Source organism: Bos indicus, chromosome 22 (genome assembly GCF_029378745.1).
Source record: "Bos indicus isolate NIAB-ARS_2022 breed Sahiwal x Tharparkar chromosome 22, NIAB-ARS_B.indTharparkar_mat_pri_1.0, whole genome shotgun sequence".
Classification (NCBI taxonomy): domain Eukaryota; kingdom Metazoa; phylum Chordata; class Mammalia; order Artiodactyla; family Bovidae; genus Bos; species Bos indicus.
This window is the reverse complement of record NC_091781.1, coordinates 57,290,134-57,316,508: the sequence shown is the minus strand read 5'-3', so window position 1 is coordinate 57,316,508 and position 26,375 is coordinate 57,290,134. Positions and strand designations below refer to the sequence as shown.

General features: G+C 42.2%; 1 protein-coding gene across 6 annotated transcripts in view; it reads left to right on the top strand.

Moving 5' to 3' along the window:
• The window catches only part of NR2C2 (nuclear receptor subfamily 2 group C member 2), a 114,961-nt gene that overhangs the window by 11,762 nt on the left and 76,824 nt on the right, over positions 1-26,375 (top strand). For 3 of the 6 annotated variants that reach the window (XR_011563087.1, XM_070776950.1, XM_019984332.2), the window contains exon 2: positions 4,254-4,337. The exons of the other annotated variants lie outside the window; for them this stretch is intronic. Coding sequence is in view for 2 of the 3 variants with exons in the window: in XM_070776950.1 (XP_070633051.1) it covers positions 4,278-4,337 (60 nt within the window). In the remaining variant the exon portion in view is untranslated. The remainder of the gene's footprint in view (positions 1-4,253; positions 4,338-26,375) is intronic. 6 annotated transcript variants of the gene reach the window in all.

Sequence of the window (26,375 nt, the reverse complement as noted above, 5' to 3'; positions counted from 1 at the left end):
TCTGAGCTCTGCTTAGAACTCTCTCCCACCCGCCCTGTGTTGGTTTGCTCCGTTCCACTTCCCTTCAAGACCAGTCCACAGGCTTCTCTCCTGTGAAACTGTCATCTCTTCTTCCTTTGAACTGTAGCATTTACCTTGCTCAGCTCTTACTGGTTTCCTTCATAAGTTCTTCAAGGACAAGGACTTTCTCCTTTATTTCTTTTTGTTACTCATGCTCAGCAGTCAACTTGTTGCCTAGTTATTTTAAAAGGATGGATGGTAGTTGAACTTGGTTAGTTTAAAACCACCATAGGAAAGTATTCCATAGTAGGTAGGTTTTATTGTTGTTTAACTTAGGGTACGTGGTTTTCTGCTCTTTGGTTAATTAGGAAAGGGGAGGGTGCGGTGCTCCAGGGTTAGAAGCTGAGCGGGTGAGCGCCAGCCTTTGAAGCCCTGTGCTTCTGAACCGAGAGCTGCGTTAGTGTCCTGCCCACGGTGCTGGTAAGTGCAGGGCCTGGGCTGCAGTGACCACGCAGCGAGTGTCAGTTACTTCAGCATGGCGCTGCTTCCCTCTGCCAGCAAGGCTGTTGTCAAGGGCTTTGTCTAGTTTGTAGTATCTAAACAGTAGTGTTTTCTGTTTTGTTTTTCAGATTTCAAATGCAGAATTATGTTGTACTAGTGATTATGGCTTTTCAAACTACATGTGGACATAACCCACTGTTCCCCAGAGCCGCTGTTTCTTGAAAGACATCCCCTAATTGATAACCATCTCCCAATACCCTTTGCAAGGCTTTGCCCTTCCCTGTGTCCCAGGGGCCACCTGTGGCTGGGGTAGCCAGGAAAACAAGCCCTGAGGGGAGCCTGACCCCCTGACATTGTCTTTTTTCTCTAGGGCATTTAAGTCAAAGGTTCCCCCTCACTTTCTGATGTCACTAGAGGATGCTGCTTTACTTATTTCTCACTACACTGTGATGCCTGCAAGAAGCAGCCTCTGTCTTCTTTGGTTTATACCTGAGAATAAGATGCGGTTTGCAGCTTAACATGTTTTTTCAAATATGATGAAATGGAATATGTTTTTAAAAATTTCTCTGTCTCCTACCTGGTCTCACTGGATTTAAATCAGTGTTGGAAGCACTTTTCATAGTTTTAGTCTCTCTCATATTCTGTTAGTCTCTGCTTGCTTTTCCAGAGGTCCACATTCGTCCTTGTTCATTTGTAAGCATTTCCTAAGCTGCCTTTGTTGATGCCTGTAGCTTCTTTGGTGGCCGAAAACTAACAGATCAAGAATTAAAAGACATAGAGTATTGGGGTGGCCAGAAAGTTTATTCCGGTTTTCCCACAGCACCTTATGGGAAAAACTCAAACGAACTTTTTGGTCAATCCAATATATAAAGGAAGGTTGTTGCTCTGGGTATTGAGTGTTTGCTTTTGACCAAGAGGTTGGCATGGAAGGGAGAGCTAGGGGGAGGGGTGCCTGCCCCAACAGAGAGCAAGCCTGAGCTGTAAAGGGTAGTGTCAGATGATGAAGTAGACAGAGGAAGGCAGGACAGGTGTGCGGTAGAGCAGAGAACCGCGAATCACATCCTCAGGGAAGCTCGAGCTGTCATTGCAGACAAGTGAGGAAAGCTTAGACTGTTCCATGAATGGGGTTGAAAATTGATCATCCGTATTTGAAGAAAATTCATTGGGCCTTTTGTCTACCTCTGACTCAAGAGTTAATTTGCAGATGGATTGAGAACTTAAATGTGAGAGTCGTAAACATATTAAAAGTAGGCTTTTGATTTTGGGGTAGGACAGAATTTTCATAAATAAAGGTACAAACTGTAAAGAAAAAAAAAAAATTCAGCCTTATGAAACTTAAGAACTTCCTTTCGTCGAAAGACACCATGAAGAAAGCAAGCAGATGAGCTGAAGAGTAGAAGATATTTATCATTTATATAATCAACAGAGGATTAATATGCAGAATGATTGGCTTTTCTGAACTTAACAGCTAACTGCTACTTCTCTGAGACCTAATGTCTGTAATCACCAGTCATTAGCAGGATCTTGGGACCCCTAAGCCTAATCTGAGGTTGGTGAGTCCTGCAGACTTGGTGTTAAAGTGAGTCACTGCAGAAAGGTTTCTGAGTTACTATCAGACAGTCACCTGTAAAATCCTTTTCACTTCATATGTCGGAGGGTCAGGCACCTCTTTTAGGGACACCTGGTAGAAAGGTATGCCTTTCTAATACTTTATTATTTCTCTACTCTAATACTCAATGGTATTTCCCTAACACTGTTTTTTAATACTCAAGTTCATGGACTTCTTGTATCAAAACGCACTTGCCAGCAACACAAACGCTAGTAACACCTCAGAGCGCTGCAGTCACCGCTGCGTGTTTGGACCTTATTTCTTAATGTAGTATGTCTGTTTAGATTTTATTTCTTAATGTAGTGTATCTGTTTGCTATCTTTATCCATCTGATTCCTTAGCTCTTATTTATGGTTTTGAGGAAAAAAGATTAGAGCTCTAGACTTCCCACATATAGTAGTGGGCTTCTTATCAAGTTGATTTCTGGTACGTGTGAAGTCTTTTTTCTTTTTTCCTCTGTCTCTTACTAGTTTGAACCAGACTGTAATAGGGGAAGAGACAAGAGTGTTTCTCAAAGCTTTTTCTTGTAGAAACAAAGAGGAGTAAACAAATGTTAAAATCCTTGGCTAGTTATTAAAAGAATAAACAATCAGAAACACTTCCTCCCTCATCTTGGACCTGATCTTGTTCTATGAAGACAATCCACTGAGACTGGTGACCTGGGGTCATTGTCAAGGTTGGTGTAATACCTGCTCTTAGAGGACAGTGATCCTTGAAGTCAGGGGCCATTCTTCTCTTTGTCTGTCATGGTTTCATTCTCCATTTCTCTCTCATTTTGGTAAGAAAATAATCTGAAGGGGAATTAGTGATAATAGAAATGGTGGCTGTCTAATAGTGGATAGAATAATATAGGTTACCAGAGTGAAAAAGTTCTATAGACATCAGTGCTTAAAGTAACACTTTAGGTGAGAACTATGGAAAGTGTTCTGTAAAATTGCATTGCAGAATATTCAGTGCCTGAGGAGTGGCCAGGCACACGGACTGTATGTGCATTTTGTGTACTACACACTCGATTGGACCATATAGATTTTATGTGTGAATGCTGAGAGTAAGTCACACAGGAGCTTTAAATTCCTGTTAACCATGGGTCTGTGCAGTCAGTAATGAAGTCTGCCTTGTCCAGAAAGTGGGTCCAAAGTGGAGTCCCTTTATCCTAGGTTCACTGTGGCAGAGTTATTGGAAAGGGTTTAGGGACTACTCAGGGTTTCCTTGATGGCCCAGAGGGTAATGAATCCACCCGCAGAGCAGGAGGTCCCCTGGAGAAGGGAATGGCTACTTATTCCAGTATTCTGGCCTGGAGAATCCCATGGATAGAGGAGCCTGGCGGGCTACAGTCCGAGGGGTCGCAAAGAGTCGGACACGACTGGGTAGCCGACACGTAGAGACCCCTCGGGAGCGTTGCTGCATGACCGGAAGAGACCAGGGGTCAAGTGTCATCAAGGTGCCTGCACTCCAGTGCTCCTGACCCAGGAGACCAGCACCGTGTCGGCTCTTTAGACGATCTTCCTCAATTTTGAGGCAAATGGTGGCATAATTTTTCTAGTAACATAAAGCTGAATTATTTGTGTTTCTAATTTAATGAGGACTTAAAAGTATAAATTGATAAATTAATGGGTACCATGTTCTTAGCCCCCTTCAGTAATGTCGTCTCCTTACTGCTTTTGTTACTGTTTGCTTTTTAACTCCTGAGTGAGGTGTGTTAGCACCCGGCAGGGCTTTGCTTCTTGCTTGGTCACTAGTAATGGAAGCGTAGTTGCCGACAGCAGTCTAGTGCTCTGTCTGGAAGTCGACCTTAACAGCTTTCTCAGAGAGCCACCTTCGCATTCAGCACGCTGTGACACAGGCCATCCACAGAGATGGCGGTGCTTCCCACCTGCCTGAGAGGTGAACCAGGCTGTTACAACCCAAGAGACCTGGTAAAGTTCCAAATTGATTTTCGTGTTTACCAGGGGGAAGTCTTGTCCCCAAACTGAAGTGTTTCTACTAATCAGTATTGGTACCTGTGATTGAAGAAGCTGCTTAGCTTGTGGTCTGAGGACAAAATCTGTGCCAGACAGTACCAAAGGAGAATTTTATTACTGATGTTTTTCAAGGAGGCTGGTTTCTGCCCACCTGATGGAAGTCGCTGCCTCTTTCCAAACAGGTTCTCTAATGGTCTTGCTTCACCATGGCTACAAGTGCGGAGGGGCTGGTGCAGCACAGAGTGGGGGCCCGGCAGGTGGCTGAGGTGAGTGACGGCGGCCGGCTTGCCAGTTGGCACTCCTGCTCTTCCAGCAGAGGTACATCAGTGTGCGCCGCCCTGTAAAACCGTCCCGATGAAGGCAGCGTGCGGGCCAAATCCAGAGCAGGGTGCTGCCTTTGAAGACAGTTAAAACCACAGAAACGTTGACTCTTCAAGTTCCTTGGCGTGAATAGGGTGGCCTAGCTGCATACAATATGGTGACTTTAAAGATTTTACCTTGAACAAAAGCTCAAAAAGTTTGATGCTTGTCAGGCTTGTGAAAGTATAATTTCAAGTCCCAGGCTCTTAGTTTCTTGCACATTTAATACTCTTAATACTGTGTGTGGTGGGGAGTGGATTCTGTGCAGTCCACAGTCATTGTTGACCTTCTTCCCTGTCCTGGGAGTTTTGCTAAGTTGCTCAGTGGTAATGAATCCGCCTGCCAGTGCAGGAGACTCCTGAGTCGGGAAGATCCCTGGGGAAGGAAATGACAACCCACTCCAGTATTCTTGCCTGGGAAATGCCATGGACAGAGGAGCCTGGTGAGGTACAGGCCATGGGGTCGCAAAGAGTCGGACACGACTTAGCAACTAAACAAGAAATATGGAGGTGAATAAGCCATTAGTCGTACCTTTAGTGTTCTTGGGGTCTGGTTAAGGAGTAATTACAGAGTGGTGAGACGTAGAACTCCATGCGTGGAGGGTAGTCCTGGAGGCTGTCTTGCACTGCGAGTCATCGTTTGTTAGGCCCCAGGAGGCAGGGCTGGAACCTGGCAGGTGCTGACGGGGCTTCTTAAGTCAGAAACCTGTGCAAAGACAGGGCAGAGACCGAAGTCCCTCGGTCTAGGCAGGCAGCCCGAGGTGTCCAGGAGGGAAGTAAGGCCAGGTCGTCTCCCTCTGTGCTAGCCCTCCACAAGGGCTTCAGTCCTCAGCAACCTTCTGAGCTTGATACGATCACTGAACATGAAGGTGAGGAAACCAAGGCTCAAAGAAGTGATCGGCCAAGGGCACGCTGGCCCTGTTGTGTTTCACTTCTTCCAAAGCTCCTCGTCTAAACCGTGCTTCGTGCTGCAAAGAGGAGCCATTAGAAGGATTCACAGTTGTGTTTTGAGCCACTAATCATATTCCTAGAGTGAAGAAGCAGGTTTACCGAAGAGTGGACATTTAAAGGAAGGATTTTTTAAAATAAAAAATAAGTACACACATGCCAGCTTAAATCAGTAAAAATGGTGAGCAGATTTTTCAGATTTTCGATAAACCATTAATTTTAAGGCGACAGTATAATCATCCCTCTCACCCAGCAAATCATCAGTTCAGTGCAGTCGCTCAGTCATGTCCGACTCTTGGTGACCCCGTGGACTGCAGCACACCAGGCTTCCCTGCCCATCACCCACTCTCAGAGCTTGCTCAAACTCATGTCCATCAAGTCCGTGATGCCATCCAACCATCTCATCCTCTGTCACCCGCTTCTCCTCCTGCCTTCAACCTTTCCCAGCATCAGGTTCTTTTCTAATGAGGTGGCTTTTACATCAGGTGGCCAAAGTATTGGAGCTTCAGCAAATCATGATTAAGTCATGTCTTTAACCATCAACAGATCATGGTTAGTGTTAACTGAAGATGAAAGCAGATAGATTTCACAGATTTTTCAATATTACATTTTTTAAAGAGCTACAGAGCTGTGAAAACATCAGGGTTAAAATGCTTGTGTTTATTTATTGCATTAGTTTGTGATAGGAACAGTTATCTTGAAAATCATTGTTGGCTTTTCAAATATTTAGGGTTATTTTGCATTTAATACAGTTTCCAGCTGACACAGACTTGGAGCCTAGTATATGGATCACTGCCTTAAGAAGTCATCATTACGTCTTATGGGTTTATTTAGTTACATATAGTACTGACCTATAGTAACTTAAAGGATAATATAAGCTTTCTGTATGTATTCAGAAAATTTACTAGCTGAAATTTTCTGTCAGATGCCTTATTTCCATGAGGAAATGGAATTTCATGTATAATAGTGCAACTATTGATTCCCATGGCAAAAAGTACATTTTGTGGAGACTTCCACAACAATAGGCATTGTTAATTTGAAGAACAAAAGCAATCTTCCTATTTAAACTATTCCCTATATTTCCATGATTATTTTGAAATTTTAAGCTTAATGACTTAAACTATTAACATACAGTAACTGTATTACATTAGGTTAGCCAAATGTAAGAGAAGCTGCAGGTCATCATTTTGTTGCTAAACAGTAATTGAGTGGGAATAAATTTTTTCAGTTCGGGGTTAATAGCAGTCAGCTTGGGATAGTTGTTCATTCATTCAGCAGACGGTGAAGGACCCCTTCCCTGCCTGTTTGCCAGAAGCCCACGCCAGTGAGTAACAGGCCTGGGGATCTGCTCCCCAGAGCTCTATTGTAGGGATGCGGCATGAGACAGGCTGCCCTGGAGGGTGGGCTCTCCCGGGATCAGAAAGATGCGGGTTCAAACCCAGGCCCTGCCCCTTGCCGTCTGTGGCTGCGTGTGCCTCGGTTCCTTATCTAGAAAACGGGAGGAGGAACAGTGCCTGTCATCTTGTGGGCTTGTTGTGAGAGGTCATTGAAATAAAAACATGTAGGAAACTTTAACAGGTCCCTCCCTAGTGGCTCAGATGGTAAAGAAGCAGCCTAAAATGTGGGAGACCTGGGTTTGATCCCTTTGTTGAGAAGATCCCCTGGAGAAGGGAATGGCAACCCACTCTAGTATTGTTGCCTGGAGAATTTCAGTTTCATGGACAGAAGAACCTGGTGGGCTATGGTCTGTGGGATTGCAAAGAACTGGACACAACTGAGCAACTAACAATTTCTTCTTTCTTTTTTGCTTTTGCCATATGAATGAGTATAGCAACATCGTCACTTGTGTACATGATTTTTTTCCCAAGTACTCAGAGCAATCTTTTTTTGCTATAGACCAGAGAAATCACATTACCAAAATAAACTGGGAAAAATGGATCATACAAAATAACAACTTGATGTACTATAATGTATTCAGGTTTTTTCAGTTATTCAGAGAGTTTAATACAGTGGTCAGGAGTATAGACTCTGGAAAAATTGCCTGGTTAAAATCCTGGCCCTGCTGCTTACAAACTGTGTGACCTATTTTTTGGAATTGTTTATAAAGAATTGCTAATTCTTTAAATGTCTGGTAGAATTCGGTATTGAAGCCGTGTGGGCTTGGGGGTTTTTTTTTTGCAGGTAGTTTTTAGTTCCTCATTTAGTCTCGTCACTAGTTCTAGTTCTATTCGTATTGTCTTTTTTTCTTGAGTCAGTTTCAGGAGTTTGTGTCTTTTTTGAGGAAAAAAAGGTTGGTTAATAGGTATTGGAGAGGGCGTGGAGAGGTTGGAAACCTGTGTTGTTGGTCATAATGTCAAATAGTGCAGCCACTTTGGAAAATAGCTTGGCAGCCCTTCAGAAGGTGGGCATGACGTTACCATATGGCCCAGCAGCTCCACTCCAAGCTGCACACCCAGAAGAGATGGAGCAAAAACTGGCTCACCAGTGTGTACAGTAGTGTTCAAAATAGGCAAAAGGCAGAAGCAGCTACATGTTCAACAACTGATAATGAATAACAAAAAGTGGTATATCTAGACCATAGAGTATTACTGAACTATAAAAAGGAATGAGTTACTGATAACATGCCATAGCATGGATGAACCTTGACAACATTATACTAAGTGAAAGAAACTAGTCACAAAAGAGCATATTCTTCCATTCATATGAAATGTTCAGAACAGGGAACTCTGTAGAGATAGAAAGTAGATTATAGCGGTTGCCTCGGTCTGGATAGTGGAACTGATACCTTTTGAGGTGTTGAGATTTTTCTGAAATTTACTGTGGTAAAAGGTTGCACATATCTGTGTATATACTAAAAACCTTTGACTTGTACTCTTAAAATAGAGTGTATAGTAGGTGAATTATATCTCAATAAAAACTGTTTTTAAAAAATAACCCATAACAGCAACTAGATGCCACTACCAAAATCAGGGGGTATTTTCCAAAATAAAAAAAAAAATAAAAAGAAAAAAACCTAAAAACCAAAAGGATTTGTGACTTCTGCTTTTTAATTAGAAGTATATACTTTCCAAAATAGTGAAACTTCATGACAATAAGCATTAAAAACAATAGTGTATACAGTTGGATTCCAGTTTTTTAAGGTACTTGTAGTTAACATGTACCTCTCTATATAATATAGTGTGCCTGGTATTATGCTTTAGCTCATCACCTCATTTAATACTTCGGTTAATGCTAAAGGGAAACATTACTTTCCCCACTTTAAATAAGAGAAAACTAAGAGGTGGGAGATCGCTTTGCTGTATCTGAGTAACTTCAGAGCCCAGACTTTTATATGGCACAGTAGGTTCATATTTTATTCTATGAAAAACATCTTTTTCTCAGTTTTATTGAGATATAGTTTACATATAGTACTATATAAGCTGTATATTTAAAAGCAGAAACATTACTTTGCCAACAAAGGTCCATCTAGTCAAAGCAATGGTATTTCCAGTCGTCATATATGGATGGGAGAGCTGAACTATAAAGAAAGCTGAGTGCCAAAGAATTGATGCTTTTGAACTGTGGTGTTGGAGAAGACTCTTGAGAGTCCCTTGGACTGCAAGGAGATCAAACCAGTCAATCTTAAAGGAGATCAGTCCTGAATATTCACTGGAAGGACTGAGGCTGAAGCTGAAACTCCAGTACTTTGGCCACCTGATGCGAAGAACTGACTCACTAGAGAAGACCCTGATGCTGGGAAAGATTGAAGGCGGGAGAAGGGGACAACAGAGGATGAGATGGTTGGATGGCGTCACTGACTGAATGGACATGAGTTTGAACAAGCTCCAGGAGTTGGTGATGGACAGGGAGGCCTGGCGTGCTGCAGTCCATGGGGTCATAGAGAGTTGGACACGCCTGAGTGACTAAAGTGACCTGAAGCTGTAAGGTGTGCAGCATAATGATCTGACACATGCATATCATGAAATGATTAGCACAGTAAGTTTAGTGATCATCCATCATCTTACATAGATGCAAACTAAAAGAAAAAGAAAATAGTTTTCCCCATCATGGGAACTCTTAGGTTTTATTTAGTCTTGTTCACAACTCTCATGTGTAACATTAAGCAGTGTTAATTATGTTGATCATGTTCTGAGTGACATTCTTAGCATGCATTTATCATATAACCGGGAGTTTGTACCTTGTGACCACCTTCCTCCAGTTCCCTCTCCTCCACCTCTGATAACCACAGATTTGAACTGTGTGTGTGTGTATATGTGTTTTGAGGTATAGATGACCCACAACACCATGCTCCTAGTGCACAACATCATGATTCAATATTTCTGTATATACATTGCAAGTGACCCCCACAGTGGCTTCTTTTTTTTAAATACCCTAAATGCTAAAAATGTTTTTAGTTTTCTTGAATTTGGGCAATTTTCTTTATACCTTCATTTTCCAAATTTTAATTGTAACATTTTGTAAAGTCAGTAACTCTTATTTAAAGAAATTAAAACTATTCTTTTGTGGTCACACAGTGTCCGAGGCATGGCTAGATCCAGGCTTCTACTAAATGTGTGTGCTATAGAATTGACTGTGACATTTGATAAAGAACATGCGTTAATTTTTTTTAAAGGGGCTAGTTGGTAGTTGAGAGTTTGTAGCTGAAACAGTGGAAGGCTGAATCATATGTAACAGTAGCATTAGTTTTACTTGTCACATCTTTGAAATGATCTTTGAAATGGAAGACCCTGTCACCACTGAGAAAATACCCCAATTCTTATGACCCTATTCCTTGATTTATCATCAGGACTTACATCACTGTTGCAGAAAACGCCACACTTCTAAGGGAATGTTTAAAAACCTAGGGCACTCCCTGTACTTGGAAAAAACTCATTATTGGCAAGACTACATCCTGTAGTGGAAGAAAGCAAACTCATTGCTCCAGTTTCAGGTTTTCAGTGTCCTGAAAAGACATAACTCGTTACATTTTATTATTCTGCCCTCTTACAAGCTGGCATTTAAGTTTTCATTTTCTTGTAGTATGTATATATCCATTTTCTTGTAATAAGAATACATTGATTTAAATGTTGGCCAATATTATGTTTGGCTTGAGACAGAACAGGAAGCTTCTGAACCACCCCCACCCTTTCCTTAACCTCGTCTCTAAATTTGGTTTCTTCTGGTATTTAACTCCTTATTCTAAAAGTATCTTTACCTTGCCTTTTTTTTTTTTTTTTTTAAATCAGTGTTAGACATTGCCCTTTTTTGGGAGAGAGGATTTTTTTTTTAATTGTGGTAAAATATAAAATTTAAAATTAGAACCGTTTTAAGGGTACCGTTCTGTGACATTGACTACATTATTTTATAACCATTACCACTGCCTATCTTCAGAACTTTGCATCTCTCCAAACTGAAACTCTCCACCACCCCCCCCCTTTTTTAAATTCTGTATCCTTTAAACACTTAGTAACTATTGACTCCTCCCCTCTACCCTGGCAGTATTTTATTTTTGATGCTGTTTTAAATGGAATTATATACTTAATTTTTTTTTTTTTTTTTGAGCATCATTGTTAATTGTGTAGAAGTGCAGCTGATGTTTTGTGTTGATTCTATATCCCACAACTTAGCTGAATTTGTTTATTTTACCAGATGTGTGTGAATGCGAGAGAGAGATTGAGGTTTCTCTGTGTGGAAGATCATGTCATCTGTGTGCTTATTCCCTCAGTCATGTCCAACTCTTTGCGACCTCATGGACCGTAGCCTGCGAGGCTCCCCTGTCCATGGGGATTCTCCAGGCAAGAATACTGGAGTGGGTTGCTATGCCCTCCTCCAGGGGATCTTCCCGACCCAAGTCTCCTGCATCGCAGGCAGATTCTTTACCAGCTGAGCTGCCAGGGAAGCCCCGTGTCATCTGTGAATAAAGAAAGTTTTACTTCTCCTTTTCCATCTGGATGCCTTGTGTTTATTTTTCTTGCCTAACCATTCCGGCTGGAACTTCAGCATGTGGCCTGAAAGAGGTGAGAGCAGTCGTCCTTGGCTTTCTGGCCTCAGAGAAACGTTTTTCAGGTTTTCATCACAAAATGTGATGTTAGCTGTCACATGACATTTATTATGTTGAGATAGTTTCCTGCTATTCGTGGTTTGTTGGCTGTTGTTGTTATAAACAGGTGTTGAGTTTTGTCAGGAATGAACCCCCTTGGGCTTCCTAGATGGTGCTAGTGGTAAAGAGTCTGCCTGCAAATGCAGGAGACACATTGGAGGTGAGGGTTCAGTCCTGGGGTTGGGAAGATCCCCTGGAGGAAGAAATTGCACCCGACTCCAGTATTCTTGCCTGGAAAATTCCATAGGCAGTGCAGCCTGGCAGCCACAGTCCATGGGGCTGCAAAGAGCTGGACATGGCAGAGCACACAAACCGCAGTTAGTCATGGCGTGTAATCTTTTTAACATGCTGCTGTTAGCATTTTGCTGGAATTTTGTTGAGGCATTTTATATTGGTATTCATAAGGGATATTGATCTATAGTATTCTTTTCTTCAGTCTTTGCCTAACTGGTATCAGGGCAGTGTTGGCTTCATAGAATCAGTTCGGGAGTGTTCCCTCCTCTTCAGTTTTTTATAAGAGTTTGAGAGGAACGGTGTTAATTCTTCTTCAGATGTTCAGTAGAATTCAGTAGGACAGGGCCAGGGTTTTTTGAGGAGTGAGGAGGCTTGATTACTGATTCAATCTTACTAGTTATAGGTCTACTCAGATTTTCTGTTTCTTCATGATTCAATCTTGGTATGTTAAATGTTTCTAAGGATTTGTCCATTTCATCTAGGTTATCCAGTGTGTTGGTATACAGTTGCACACAGTACTTGCTTATAATCCTCTTTATTTCTGCAAAATCAGTAATAAGTTTTTAACAACTTCTCTACCATGTTGGAGATACTAGGGATTATGACATTATCACAGATACTTCCTAGTATCTCAAATAGAGTTGTAGAACTCTCTGAAAACTATTTTTCATACAAATACATCAGAGGAATTTTCAGTTTCCTTTATTTTCCTGTGAAAACATTCCTCTCAAGTCCTCTGACCTCCTGCTCCAGTGCTTACTGATGGCTTTTTAAGCCAGCTGCACAGCTGTCATCCTTTATTTCTCTCTTGTTTGGGATTCTTTACTTGAGTTCATGTCTTTTTCCTTTTTAAAAAAATAAAACAACATGCTCAAATAACTTCCTAAGAAACAGTGCATCAGAAGTGAATTGTTTTTAGATCTTAAATATCTAGATATGTCTTTATTTATATCCACATGCTTGAGTAATAGTTTGATGGAGATAGAAATCTAAGTTGAAAATATTTTACTTCAGAATTTCGCAGCATCATTTTATTGTCTTCCAGCTTTGGGAAGCCATTTACGTTCTCAATCTTTGTGCGAGTCTCTCTCCCTCTTTCTTTCTTGCCTTTTCTGTTCCCTGCCTCCATTGTTAAGATCCTTTCTTCGTCCCTGTTGTTCTGAAATTTCACGGTAATGTCTCTTAGTGTAGTTATTTTTTCATACATTGTTCTGGGCACTCAGAGGGTCCTTTCAGTCTAGAAACTCATGACCCCCCTGTTGAAATTGTTTGACACTAGTTCTCTGATCATTTCTTTCCTCAGTACTTTTCCAATCTCTTTCCAGAACTCCTCATTAAGTAGATACTGGAGCTCTCGAACTAATCCGCTCATTTCCTCATCTTTTATCTCCTATTTCCAGCTTCCTAATGCTTCTACTTTTGGAGAGATTTCCTGACTTAGATCTGTCTTCAGCTCTCACCAGTTGCTTGAACATACTAGTTAACCTTGCTGTTCCAACTATCAAATGGGGTTAATGATGGTACTTACTGTGGAGGGTTATCGTTCAGAGTTGGTGTGTCTAGAGCATGACATACAGTAACACTACATTGCAGCAGTCAGTGCCCAGCTCCTATTGCTGCTACAATTTTGTTTTCTTCTTTGCTGTCTTATTTTTCATTTTAAGAATTTTTTTTCTGGTTTTCTTTTATAGCAACCTTTTTCTTTTATTTTCCTTTCTTGATTGAAATTTTGTTGGTTGTTTTTGAGGATCAGTACACAAATATTTCAGTTTGTTCACAGTTTGTAACATGTGTACCAAGCATCTGAAAAACCATGTAGTTGGGAGTTATATTTAGAGGATGTCAAATGCCAATATCTTCAAATGTTGATAAACTGTTAAATTGTAAGTCCCACTGATGCACAATTTAGCATCATGTACTTATTCAGATTTTCAGTCTTTCACAGCATATTAGCAGTTACTAGGAGAATGGACTGCCACGACCAGAGGAGTTACAGAGAGCAGGCAGTTCTGACAGGCAGAGCCAAGATCAAGAAGTTGTTTTCTTGAGGAAACGATTTTACTGAAAACAAAATGAGAACAGAAATAATTTTAAATGTTAAAGGCATATTAAGTGCACACCTGGGGCTCCCAAGTTGTCATTTAGTATGCTGTATATAATAGGAAATGAAAAGGACCCCCCTCCGTGGCACGTTGAGCTGGCACCCAAGACAGTCAACGTGTCCGGCATTCAATATTCTGCTATTTCAGGTTGTATCGAAAAATAAGCAACAGCAGATGATTCACCACTCAAAAAAAAAAAAAAAAATTGACCCTTGAAGGATTGTATATGGTGGGATTCCCGCCTTAAAAATGTTTCTAGAACTGCTTTTTTTTTTTTTAACCCTGTGTTTACAAAATAGCTGGTAACTATTCCTCCGCATTTCTCACGAAGTGAGACAGGGACCTCTAAGACTTGGTGTGTAACGCCCCGCAGCGGTGGCCCCCTTCTCTCCCGCTTCATCAGGGGCTGGACTCTCCTCTCTCAGTTCTCCATTTTCTGCAGGTAAACCTTCTTTAGTTTCTTGCTTCTGATGAGCCACTGTGGCCTGTTTTCCTTTGCTCCCCTGTTCTTTTTTCTTTTTTCTTTTTTGTCTGAAGAGTTACCTTTTCCTGTTCTGTCTTTGTTTCCACTTTCGCAGGAGCAGGTTTAGCTGAACAGGATGGAGCTGCACGGCAAATTTTACTTGTCTCATGGATGTGGTGGTTTGTCCTTTTTTAGTGAGGGTGAGAAGTCCAGTGTCTTGCTCTCTAGTTTTCTTTTGCTGCCTCCATAGACGCTGTTTTATCCAAACTCCTTTTTGCCTCTTTCAGTTCCTTTATTCCGTAAGGAGTATTTTTCTCAAATGGCTGATGATCCTTATTGTTGGCTCACATTTTTAAAATGAAGCACTTAAAACTGAAAGCAGAAACGAACATGTTTTGTACAGGAGTAAGTCTTGTCAGCGTCCAGTTTGATCTTGCTTTGGGGTGATTAGATGGGCACCTACACACTTTGTTTGGAGAGTGCCCCAGATGGCAGTATTCACAGGTTTCTTTTCTGGGACCGTTCAGGGTTTCTAAGCAAGAATTCTTCAGTGTAGTGGTGGGGGTACTTCATGCCTTGTCTGCAGTATTTTCAAAGCTGTGGTACAAGGTGAGGGTTGGGGTTCAATACTTCATGTCCCTCATTGCACTCTGAAGAATGGGGGCTCCCTCCTCACTGTGAAGCTGTTCTGTGTCTGGTCTGGGGCTTGGTGGCCACCCTTTCCCCACAGGGGCATAACGTGGTGGTGGTCCTGGGTGAGTCACATGGCCGCATGACAGATGCTCAGCCAGCCCCTGGCTTTCGCGTGTTTCTCAGCCCGGCCTCCGCAGGACTGCGGGATCTAGCACTGAGCCCTTCCAGGCTCCGGGGTGGCAGCGAGCGTATTTCTCAGTAGTGTCCCCTCCACAGTCATTTGGAGCTAGGCTTTGTTCTTTATGCTGAGTCAGTTTCCTCTCCACCATCTGCTTTCCATCTTCCTAGAGTTTGTTAGGATTTGGGATCCGCTGTCATCTCCTTGACTACTATTTTTCCCTTGTGGATTTGTACTTTTTTTTTAATCCTTTACTCATACTTAAATGTGATTTGTTGAAGAAATAGAGATAATAAATGCCTGTACTTGCTGTATTTAACTGGAAGTCAGGTAAAGTATTACTAGTAAATCAAATTACAGTTGTTCACTGATAGATTGAAGATACTTCGTAAATATCCATTCATCCATATAACAAGTATTTAATGAGTGCCTACTGTGTGCTAGGCCTCATTCTGGTTTTTAAGATACTTTCCTTGCATGAAAACTCTATTCTGTTGGGAAATAACCAACATCTAAACAAACAAAAATTGTCAAGAGAGCGGTAAGTGCTCTAAAGAGAAGTGAAGAGACAGGAAGTGGTAAAGAGTAGTCCTGTCTAAGCACCTTAGGGAAGCCTTCTCTTAGAAGGCGACACTTAAATGGAGACCTGAGTGGCGTGAGAGAGCGATTCATCTGTGAGTGCCGGGGCGTGGGCCAAGCGGCCCAGGTGCGGGAGAGGGAGCGTGCTTAGCACAGTGGAGGAGCCATGCAGAGGCCTGTGCGGCAGGACCGCGTGGTGGGGACAGAAGTGGTGGGAGATGAGATGAGTTCTGTGGGCCGTGCTGGAGAACTTGTATTTTCTTCTCTCTGTATTGGGGAGTCACTGGAGAGTCTGAGCAGGAGGTTGGCCTGTCTTTGAAGGTTGTAGCGGGAGCATGCTGATCATGCAAACCGGAACTCAGACCCTGATCTGACAGACCAGTCTCTTCCTTGAGGGTGGGTGCTTTGAAGTGCTTCCCACTTTGAAACCGTTGCTGCCCACAGTCCCTGCTCTTCATGTACCTGTGTGGCCACGTCCATAACACATTACCCTGGTCTTGATTCAGCCAACTTGTATCCCTGGTGGACTGATTAAGCTGATAAATTTCCTACTCTTAAGAATTAGAAAAAAAAAAAAAAAAGAATTAGAAAGCAAGCATTTTTGTTTTTACATGAAATATGCATCTCTGAAAAACCTTGTGTTCTCCACAGTAAAAGTAACAGAACTTATAGGAAAAAAAGCATTCACAATGGCCCAGAGCACTAAAAAAAATAATAATCCTAGTAAAAATGCTAATATAATTAAGCCATTGCTAAGTCACTTCAGTCGTGTCCAACTCTGTATGACCCCATAGACGGCAGCCCACCAGGCTCCCCCATCCCTGGGATTCTCCAGGCAAGAACACTGGAGTGGGTTGCCATTTCCTTCTCCAACGCATGAAAGTGAAAAGTGAAAGTGAAGTCCCTCGGTCGTGTTGATTCTTAGCAACCCCATGGACTGCAGCCTTCCAGGCTCCTCCATCCATGGGATTTTCCAGGCAAGAGTACTGGAGTGGGGTGCCATTGCCTTCTCCAATAATTAAGCCATTAAATTCCTAATAATCAAACATTAGAGTAAGCATAGGATTTTGTCTTAAAAACAAGGTGAAAGTAACTTTATGGTAGAAGATACAAGGGAGGGTTCAGTTCAGTTCAGTCGCTCAGTGGAGTCCAACTCTTTGCGACCCTATGAACCGCAGCATGCCAGGCCTCCCTGTCCATCACCAACTCCTAGAGTTTACCCAAACTCATGTCCATCGAGTCGATAATGCCATCCAGCCATCTCATCCTCTGTCGTCCCCTTCTCGTCCTGCCCCCAGTCCCTCCCAGCATCAGGATCTTTTCCAATGAGTCAACTCTTCGCATGAGGTGGCCGAAGTATTGGTGTTTCAGCTTCAGCATCAGTCCTTCCAATGAACACCCAGGATTGATCTCCTTTAGGATGGACTGGTTGGATCTCCTTGCAGTCCAAGGGACTCTCAAGAGTCTTCTCCAACACCACAGTTCAAAAGCATCAATTCTTCGGTGCTCAGCTTTCTTCACAGTCCAACTCTCACATCCATACATGACCACTGGAAAAACCATAGCCTTGACTAGACAGACCTTTGTTGGCAAAGTAATGTCTCTGCTTTTGAATATGCTATCTAGGTTGGTCATAACTTTCCTTCCAAGGAGTAAGCGTCTTTTAATTTCATGGCTGCAATCACCATCTGCAGTGATTTTGGAGCCCCCAAAATAAAGTCTGACACTGTTTCCACTGTTTCCCCATCTATTTGCCATGAAGTGATGGGACCAGATGCCATGATCTTTGTTTTCTGAATGTTGAACTTTAAGCCAAGTTTTTCACTCTTCCTCTTTCACTTTCATCAAGGGGCTTTTTAGTTCCTCTTCACTTTCTGCCATAAGGGTGGTGTCATTTGCATATCTGAGGTTATTGATATTTCTCCCAGCAATCTTGATTCCAGCTTGTGCTTCTTCCAGCCCAGCGTTTCTCATGATGCACTCTGTATATAAGTTAAATAAGTAGGGTGACAATATACAGCCTTGATGTACTCCTTTTCCTATTTGGAACCAGTCTGTTCCATGTCCAGTTCTAACTGTTGCTTCCTGACCTGCATAAGGGGGGCGGGGGTTAGAGATGGTGAATTACTGCACGAATGCATAGGGAGAACCATGCGACGGGCTTTTCCAAGACACAGAGCACATGGCCAGAATGAAACTACCAAAGAACTTGGTGTGACTAGGTCTCGTGCACAAGGCTGAATTTCTGGTGGTTTCGATGCCAGTGTGCTTTGCATTCTGTGGTGTTTACACTGTGCTACAGAATAGAGTGCATTAAGGAGTTGGAAGCGGTCACTTTTGAGTCATTGTGATTTCAACTCTTGTATCCCCACCATTTCTCTGTTTCCAGTTTTGTAGAATCAAAATCACATTACGGAAATAACTTTGCAACAGAACATACTTTGCTAACAGTGGTACTGTTGAATCCTTACTGTGTGCCAGGTATTGTTAAACTCTGTGTGTGTTATCATTTTACTTAATCTTAATGTCTGTGAAATGGTGCTCTCAATTTTCATAGTTAAGACCCAGTAGAGAGTTAAATACATGTTTACTGGTACATGATCAGTAAAAGGTTACATTAGACTCTGGAGTTAGAAGATCATACAGTGTCAGGTCTTGAGTTGATGCTACATGCAAGGCCAGGTTGTTGGGGAACGTAGAAGCAGAGAAAGCTAGTCCTCCAAGAGAAGCTAGAGAGTGATCAGACTCTCAGAAAAATGCCAAGGAAAGTGGGCAGGTAGCCTCAGAAAGATGGAGAGAGAAGCTGCCTCATAGCTCTCCACTTTGCAAATAGCGTGGTCATGCATCCTGAGAGACTGGGCTCTGTGAGTGTCTTCCCAGCAAGTATTCACCCGAGCAGGTTAGTGTGTCATTTGTAACCAGTCACAGATAGAAGCACCCAGAACCTGCCAGTACTACTTGACATGTGTCTGGCATGTCACATTTCAGAGGTATACACTGCAGTTTTCTGTAAGTAGATTAATGTGACTCATTTTCCCCATGAAATCGAATAAGTTATCTGTTGGGGTTCAAGCCCATGGCTCTCAGATACACACGCGGATTGGTTTTGGGTGGGGAAGGCGCTGTGGAGAGAGTGGGAACGCCAGGAACGGAGGAGCAGGGCTCCGGTTCCTTCATTTCCTCTCGGTGAAGCTATGCATTTACGTATTTATTCTGCTGCTGGTAGTCACTTGGATTGTTTAAAGTGAAAAGTGAAGTCGCTCGGTCGTGTCTAACTCTTCGCGACCCCACGGACTGTAGCCTACCACGCTCCTCCGTCCGTGGGATTTTCCAGGCAGGAATACTGGAGTGGGGTGCCATTTCCTTCTCCAGGGGATCTTCCTGACCCGGCGATCAAACCTGGGGTGTAGGCAGACCCTTTACTGTCTGAGCCACCAGGATTGTTACCGCTCCCTTTTGGGAGTGACAGGATGGGGGTGACATTGGTGATGCGTGTGCCTCTAGTGCACGTGGGCACGAGCTTCTCTAGGCTCGCGGTGATACTGTAGGCTTGCTTGGTTGTGCGGAGGCTCCTGGTCAGCTCCAGGCTGTACCACACGGTGCAGCCCCGTCAGCGCTGGTTGGATGAGAGCAGCTGACGCTTCATATTCTTGCTGCTGTGTGGTAGGATCTCACTGGTCAGGTAGGTACGAAATTCTTGCCCAATGTGGCTTTATGTTGCCTCATTTATTAATGACATTGAACACGGTTTTATGTTTTTATGGGTGCCTCATTTTTTGAAATTGTGTTCGTAAATGTATTTGTGTTTTCACCTGTCTTTTCTCACTAGTAGGAATTCTTTATAGATTGATGATGTCAATCTTTTTTGCTTATGTTTTGTGAGCATACTCTCAGTTCATGGCTTACCTTTTTATTCTCTTCATGATACTGTATATTCATCAGTCTTTTCCTTTGTAGTTTTCACTCCTTGTATCTTGTTTATGAAATTCATCCTTACCCCACGGTTCAGTGGTTAACTTGTCTATTGAAGATTTAGTTTTGCCTTTTAGAGTTTAGGCCTTTGGGCCTCCTGGAATTGGCATTTAAGTGTCATATGAAGTTTTATAATAAAGATCAGATTTCCTTCACTTTGTTCCTGGCCTTTCAGATGGTTGTGAATATCTGTGGTCCTTTTCACCTTCAACATATATTTTAAAGTTAATTTGTTAGGTTATACATATAAGAAACAAAAAGCCTGTTGGCTGTTTAAAATTGGAATTGCATTTGCTTCATGAATGAATTTAGAGAGAATTTATATCTTTTTAAAAAGTGATTTTCTTTGTTTTGGCTATGCCGGGTCTTTATTGCTGTGCAGGCTTTTTCTCCGGCTGTGGCAGGTGTGGCCTCTCTCGTTGCGAAGCACGGGCCTTAGTAGTCGCAGCTCCTGGCTCTAGAGCACAGGCTCAGCAGTCGTGGCACGCAGGCTTAGCACGTGGGGTTTTCTTGGACTGTGGATTGAACCTGCATCTCCTGCATTGACAGGTGAATTCTTTATGAGCCACCAGGGAAGTTGAAGAATTATATTTTGATGGTACAGAGTCTTATAATCCATACATGTAGCAAATTTTTCCATTTATTTAGGTTTTTAATTTGTTCTGCTGAGATGCAGCATAATTTTCATGTGATTTGTTTCCCAGTACTTAACGTTCTTTGATGCTATTTGAAAAGAGCATACTAAAGTTTTGTTTTCCAACTCTGCTGGTATATAGAGATCTTGTCTATAGATATGGTTTAAATCCAGCAATCTCTTATTTTTTATAGGGATTGCATTTTTCAAAATTTATTTTATATTGGAGTGTAGTTAATAATGTGTTAGTTTTAGATGTACAGCAGAGTGATTCAGTTATGCCTATACATGTATCTCTTCTTTTTCAAATTCTTTTCCCATTTAGGTTATTACAGAATATTGAGCCAAGTTCCCTGTTCTATATAGTAGATACTTGTTGACTGTCTATTTGAAATATAGTGGTATGTATCTGTCAGTCCCAGGCTCCCAGTGTATTCCCCGCCCCACCTTTTCCCTGGGTAAACCATAAGTTTGCTGTCTGAGGCCGTGAGTCTGTTTCTGTTCTGTAAACTAGCTCATTTGGACCCTTTTTCTTAAACTTTGGCCGTTATATTATGGCCGTCTTCTCTGACCTCACTTAGTGTGGGAATCTCTAGGTCCATCCACGTTGCTGCAAATGGCATCAGTTCAGTTCAGCCGCTCAGTCGTGTCTCACTCTTTGTGACCCCACGGACTGCAGCATGCCAGGCTTCCCTGTCCATCACCAACTCCCGGAGCTCAAAATTGTGTCCATCAAGGCGGTGATGCCATCCAGCCATCTCAGCCTCTGTCGTCTCCTCCTCCGGGGCTCAATCTTTCCCAGCATCAGGTTCTTTTCCAAAGAGTCAGTTCTTTGCATCAGAGAGCCAGAGTATTGAAGTTTCAGCTTCAGCATCAGTCCTTCCAATGAATATTCAGAACTGATCTCCTTTAGGATGGACTGGTTGGATCTGCTTGTAGTCTAAGGAACTCTCAAGAGTTTTCTCCAACACCACAGTTCAAAAGCATCAGTTCTTTGGCACTCAGCTTTCTTTATAGTCCAACTCTCATGTCCATACATGACTACTGGAAAAACCATACCTTTGACTAGATGGACTTTTGTTGGCGAAGTAATGTCTCTGCTGTCTATTTATTGCTGTCTAGGTTGGTCATCGGAGAAGGCAATCGCACCCCACTCCAGTACTCTTGCCTGGAAAGTCCCATGGACGGAGGAGCCTGGTGGGCTGCAGTCCAAGGGGTCGCTAAGAGTAGGAGACGACTGAGCGACTTCACTTTCACTTTTCACTTTCATGCATTGGAGGAGGAAATGGCAACCCACTCCAGTGTTCTTGCCTGGAGAATCCCAGGGACGGGGGAGCCTGGTGGGCTGCCGTCTCTGGGGTCGCACAGAGTCGGACACAACTGAAGTGACTTAGCAGCAGCAGCAGGTTGGTCGTAGCTTTTCTTCCAAATGGCATTATTTCATTCTATTTAATGGGTGAGTAATGCTCCATTGGATGTATGTGCCACACCTTCTTTATCCATTCCTCTGTTGATGGACATTTAGGTGGTCTCCATGTCTTGACTATTGTAAACAGCACTGCACTGAGCATTGGGGTGCATGGATCCTTTCAAACCATAGTTTTCTGCAGATATATGTGCAGGAGTGGAGTTGCTGAATCATATGTTAGCTCTTTTTTTTTTTTAGGAACTTCCATACAGTTCTCCCCAATGGTTATATTAATTTACATTCCCACCAACAGTGCAGGAGGGTTCCCTTTTCTCCACACTTGCTCCAACATTTACTGTTTATAGGCTTTTAATCATGGCCATTTTGACTGATGTGAGGTGATACCTCATTGTAGTTCTTTTGAAATTTTTTAAATTAAAAATATTTATTTTTAATTGAAGGATAATTGCTTTACAATATTATGTTGGCTTTTGCCATATATCAACATGACTCAGTCATCGGTGTACATGTGTCCCCTCCCTCTTGGACCTTGCCGGGGTCCTGCCCCGGCTGATCCAGGGTATTCGAAGCGGGGACGGCGTCGGCGACCTATTTATTTATTTAAATATTTTATCAAAGATATAAAGAGTAATAGGATGAGGATAGCTCAGTAGGAAAATTCAGTGGAGAAAAGAGGCTGAGTGGCTTGGTTTACGCGGGAGACCAATAAAACTTCAAGACAAGAAGCTTGCACCACTTACGTAGGCCGCAGGCGTCCTTCCGTTCTCCCGAAGGAGAGGAGACACTGAGGCCTCCCCGGTCGGATCTTAGAAGCCCAGGCAAAATTAGTAAGCTTGGTGGGTTCCGCGCTCCAGATGGAGACTCAGCCAGAGGGAGAGAGAGACATGGGGAGACCAGTATTTCGAGAAACTGATCCCAATTCTTTATTTTCCAGAGTCTGTTTTTATACACTGAGATGTTATACAAAAGTCACGTGGGGACAGCAGTCCTGACTTTTATCAAAGTCAGGTGCTTCATACAAATGTATACAGAGGTCTTAGGGGTGTTACATCATCTTCTGGCCAGGGGGGCCTGCTGACAATTTATGACCCTCTCCTTGTGATAGCGGTCAGTCAGTCAGGACACTTATTTCTCCAGGGCTGATTAGTCTCAAAACAGACGCCACCCAAATAAAGTTACATTCGTACAGGGTGAGGGTGTAGTGGGTTTTAGTTAAGGAAAAAATTTACTTAGCCTAAGGTCTAACATGATTAATATCAAAGGTTAATACTTATTCCTTCTATATATTCATTAATGTGTGTAAGGGCAGGGGATATGGAGACTTAGCAACAAACATTGGCTCAACAAATGAAAAACCCTTCACCAACACAATTTCTAATTAGCCCACTATACTTATAGTTTTCTAACTTCTCTAAAGAACCTGTTTTTAGAGGGTTTAAAGCATCTTGTGCCTCTCACGGTTGGGAGGCTGTGAGCAATCACATGTGGCCGGACGAGCCTGTCAGGCAGGCTAGAGAACCTTCAGAGGAGTTTGTAGGTTAAAACACTCTTGTCACACCCAAGAGTTTTTATTGACTGGAGCTCTAGGTTAACTCCTTCTCCGAAAGAGGTGGTGGGGGACAGCCCCCCGTAAAGTCAGAGGTGTAGGTAAGAGCACAAAGTAGTAAAGTAGGCAGGCTCAGGTTATGGGGGTAGATGCTCGAGGATTTCCAGCGGGACTCCTGAGGCTCGATCCCGCCTTTGCGTATGTCGAGCCTCCTTCCTCATGACCTTTGCCATGGGCGGAGTACCTCACTCTGGCTCCCAACACTCCCGCCTCCCACCCCGACTGCATCTTACCCCTCCAGGTTGTCGCAGAGCACCGATTTGAGCTCCCTGTATCATACAGCACATCCCTGGCTGGCTGTGTTACACACGGCAGTGTGTATGTTTCCATGCCACTCTCCTTTCGTCCCATCCTCTCCTTCCCCGCGCCGTCCCCCACACATCCACCAGTCTGTTTATCAGCACCATCTTGCCAGATTCCTGTGTATGCATTCATATATGACACTTGCTTTTCTCTGTGACTTACTTCACTCTGTATAAACAGGCTCCAGGTTCACCCACCTCCCTAGAACTGACTCCAGCGCCTTTTGCTGGCTTAGTAATACTCCACCCTGTACATGTGGCGCGTGCTCTTGATCTGCCCACCTGCCGATGGACACTCAGGTTGCCCCCGTGTCCTGCTGTAGTGAGTGGCGCTGCTGCGAGCATAGGGCTGCGCGTGTCTTTCCCGCTGTGGTTTTATCATGGTGCATGCCCAGTAGTGGGACTGTGGGGTCACAGGCTGGGTTTATTCCCAGTTTTTTAAGCAGTCTCCATACTGTTCTCCATAGTGGCTGTATCTATTTACAGTCCTACCAGCAGTGCGGGAGGGTTCCCTTTTCTCCACACCCTCTGCCTTCTGACCTGTGTGCGGTGGTACCTCGTTATAGTTTTCATTTCCATTTCTCTAATAATTAATGGGACTGAACATCTTTTCACGTGCACCTTAGCCATTGGTATGTCTTTGGAGAAATGTCTGTTTAGGTCTTCTGGCAGCTTTTTCATTGTGCTTGGTTTTTTTTTATATTGAGCCTCATAGCTGTTTGTAAATTTTGGAGATTAATGTCTTATGGGTCACATGGTTTGCAGATGTTTTTTCCTGTTCTGTGGGTTGTTTTTGTTTATGATTTTGCTATGCAAAGGCTTTTAGGTTTAATAAGGTCTCATTTTAAAATTTTTTGTTTTTATTTTCATAACTCTGGGAGAGTTCTATCTCTGTTAATTCTAATGGTTTCACTATATGTTCATTTTAATTTTTTTTTTTCAGTCCTTATGTTTTTGTCTTGCCTTTCTGTCCTGGCCAGAATCTCCAGCACAGAGTGTAACAGAAGCGCTGGGAGCAGCAGTGCTGTCTTGTCCCTTGTCTTACAGGGATGCTTTCAGCAAGGCCTTCTCTTCCATGCCTGGTTAGAAAAAACTCAGATTCAGCAGATGTTGGGTTTTTAATCCCTTTTTAAAAAATATACTAAAATGTGATATCTCTCTTTTAATCAGTTAAGCTCATCTTGATTCTGGGGTTTTTGTTATTCAGTTGCTAAGTTGTGTCCATTTCTTGAGACTGGACTATAGCATGCCATGCTGCATGCTACAGATTATGGGGTTAATCCCAATCTAATCATGATTCACACATGCATTTTAAGTTCAGTTTGCTAATTATTTGTGTAGGAATTTTCCATCTGTGTTCATGAGAAGACTGACTTTAAATGTTCTTAAGTTTTGTAATCAGGGTTATGCTAGCTTCATAAAATGAGTTGGAAGGAGAGCCCCTCCATTTCTACTTTCTGTAATAATTGATGTAAAATTTAAATTATTTGGTCCTTGAATGCTTATAGAACTCATCAGTAAAACTGCCAGGGCTTAGAAAGGTTTTAAACTACTGATTTAATTTCTTTAATAGTTAAAAGGCTATTCAGATTTTTTTTTTGGTAATTGACTTTCAGTTTTAGTAAGTTATGTTTTCCTAAGAATTTGACTTCAAGTTTTCACATTTATTGGCATATAGCTACTCAGAATAACTGTGTTTTATATTTTTAATGTTTGAAGCATCTCTAGTTATAGCTTATTTTCATTCCTAAGATTATATTATTTGTGTCATCTCCCCTTTTTTCTTGATTGATTTTACCGGAGAGTTGTTTTTTACAACTTTACATGTGCTTATGTCATTCATATTACATCTTTGATGAAGTACCCGTTCAAATCTTTTGACTTTTTTCTTTGCTGTTGAGTTGTTTGCTTTCTTACTCTTGAGTTTGACAGTTCTTTATATATTCTAGATATATGTTCTCTATTAGATAAGTGGTTTCCAAATATTTTCTCCCAATCTGTGACTTTTCATTCTTTTAGCAGTGTCTCTTGAAGAGCAGAATCTTTTTTTTATTTTGATGAAGTCTAATTTATCTCTTTTTAATATTGTAAGTCATGCTTTTGATGTTGTATCTAAAAATCTTTACCTAACCCAGGGTCATAAAGATTTTCTCCTGCATTTTCTCTAGAAATTTTATAGCTGCTAGGCTTCACATTTATAATTTTCTTTTTGTTGTTGTTGTTATTTTAACTTAATCACAATATAATAAAATCTGGTCTGTATGATAACCAATTTTGGGTTGTTGTTTTGTTTTTTTCCTGAGCTTTGGTGAAAACAAAAGCAATATCTGGGCCATTTGTGTTTTTTTTTTTTTTTTTTTTCAAAAAATTCCAAGATAATTCTGATATACATTTGGATTTTAAAAAGTGGTTACAGGTTTTCTGTTAAATGATAGTTTTCAGTTCAGTCGCTCAGTCTTGTCCGACTCTTTGCAACCCCATGAATTGCAGCACACCAGGCCTCCCTGTCCATCACCAACTCCCAGAGTTCATTCAAACTCATGCCCATCGAGTCGGTGATGCCATCCAGCCATCTCATCCTCTGTTGTCCCCTTCTCCTCCTGCCCCCAATCCCTCCCAGCATCAGAGTCTTTTCCAATGAGTCAAGTCTTCGCATGAGAATGGGAAAGACTAGAGATCTCTTCAAGAAAATTAGAGATACCAAGGGAACATTTTATGCAAAGATGGGCTCGATAAAGGACAGAAATGGTATGGACCTAACAGAAGCAGAAGATATTAAGAAGAGG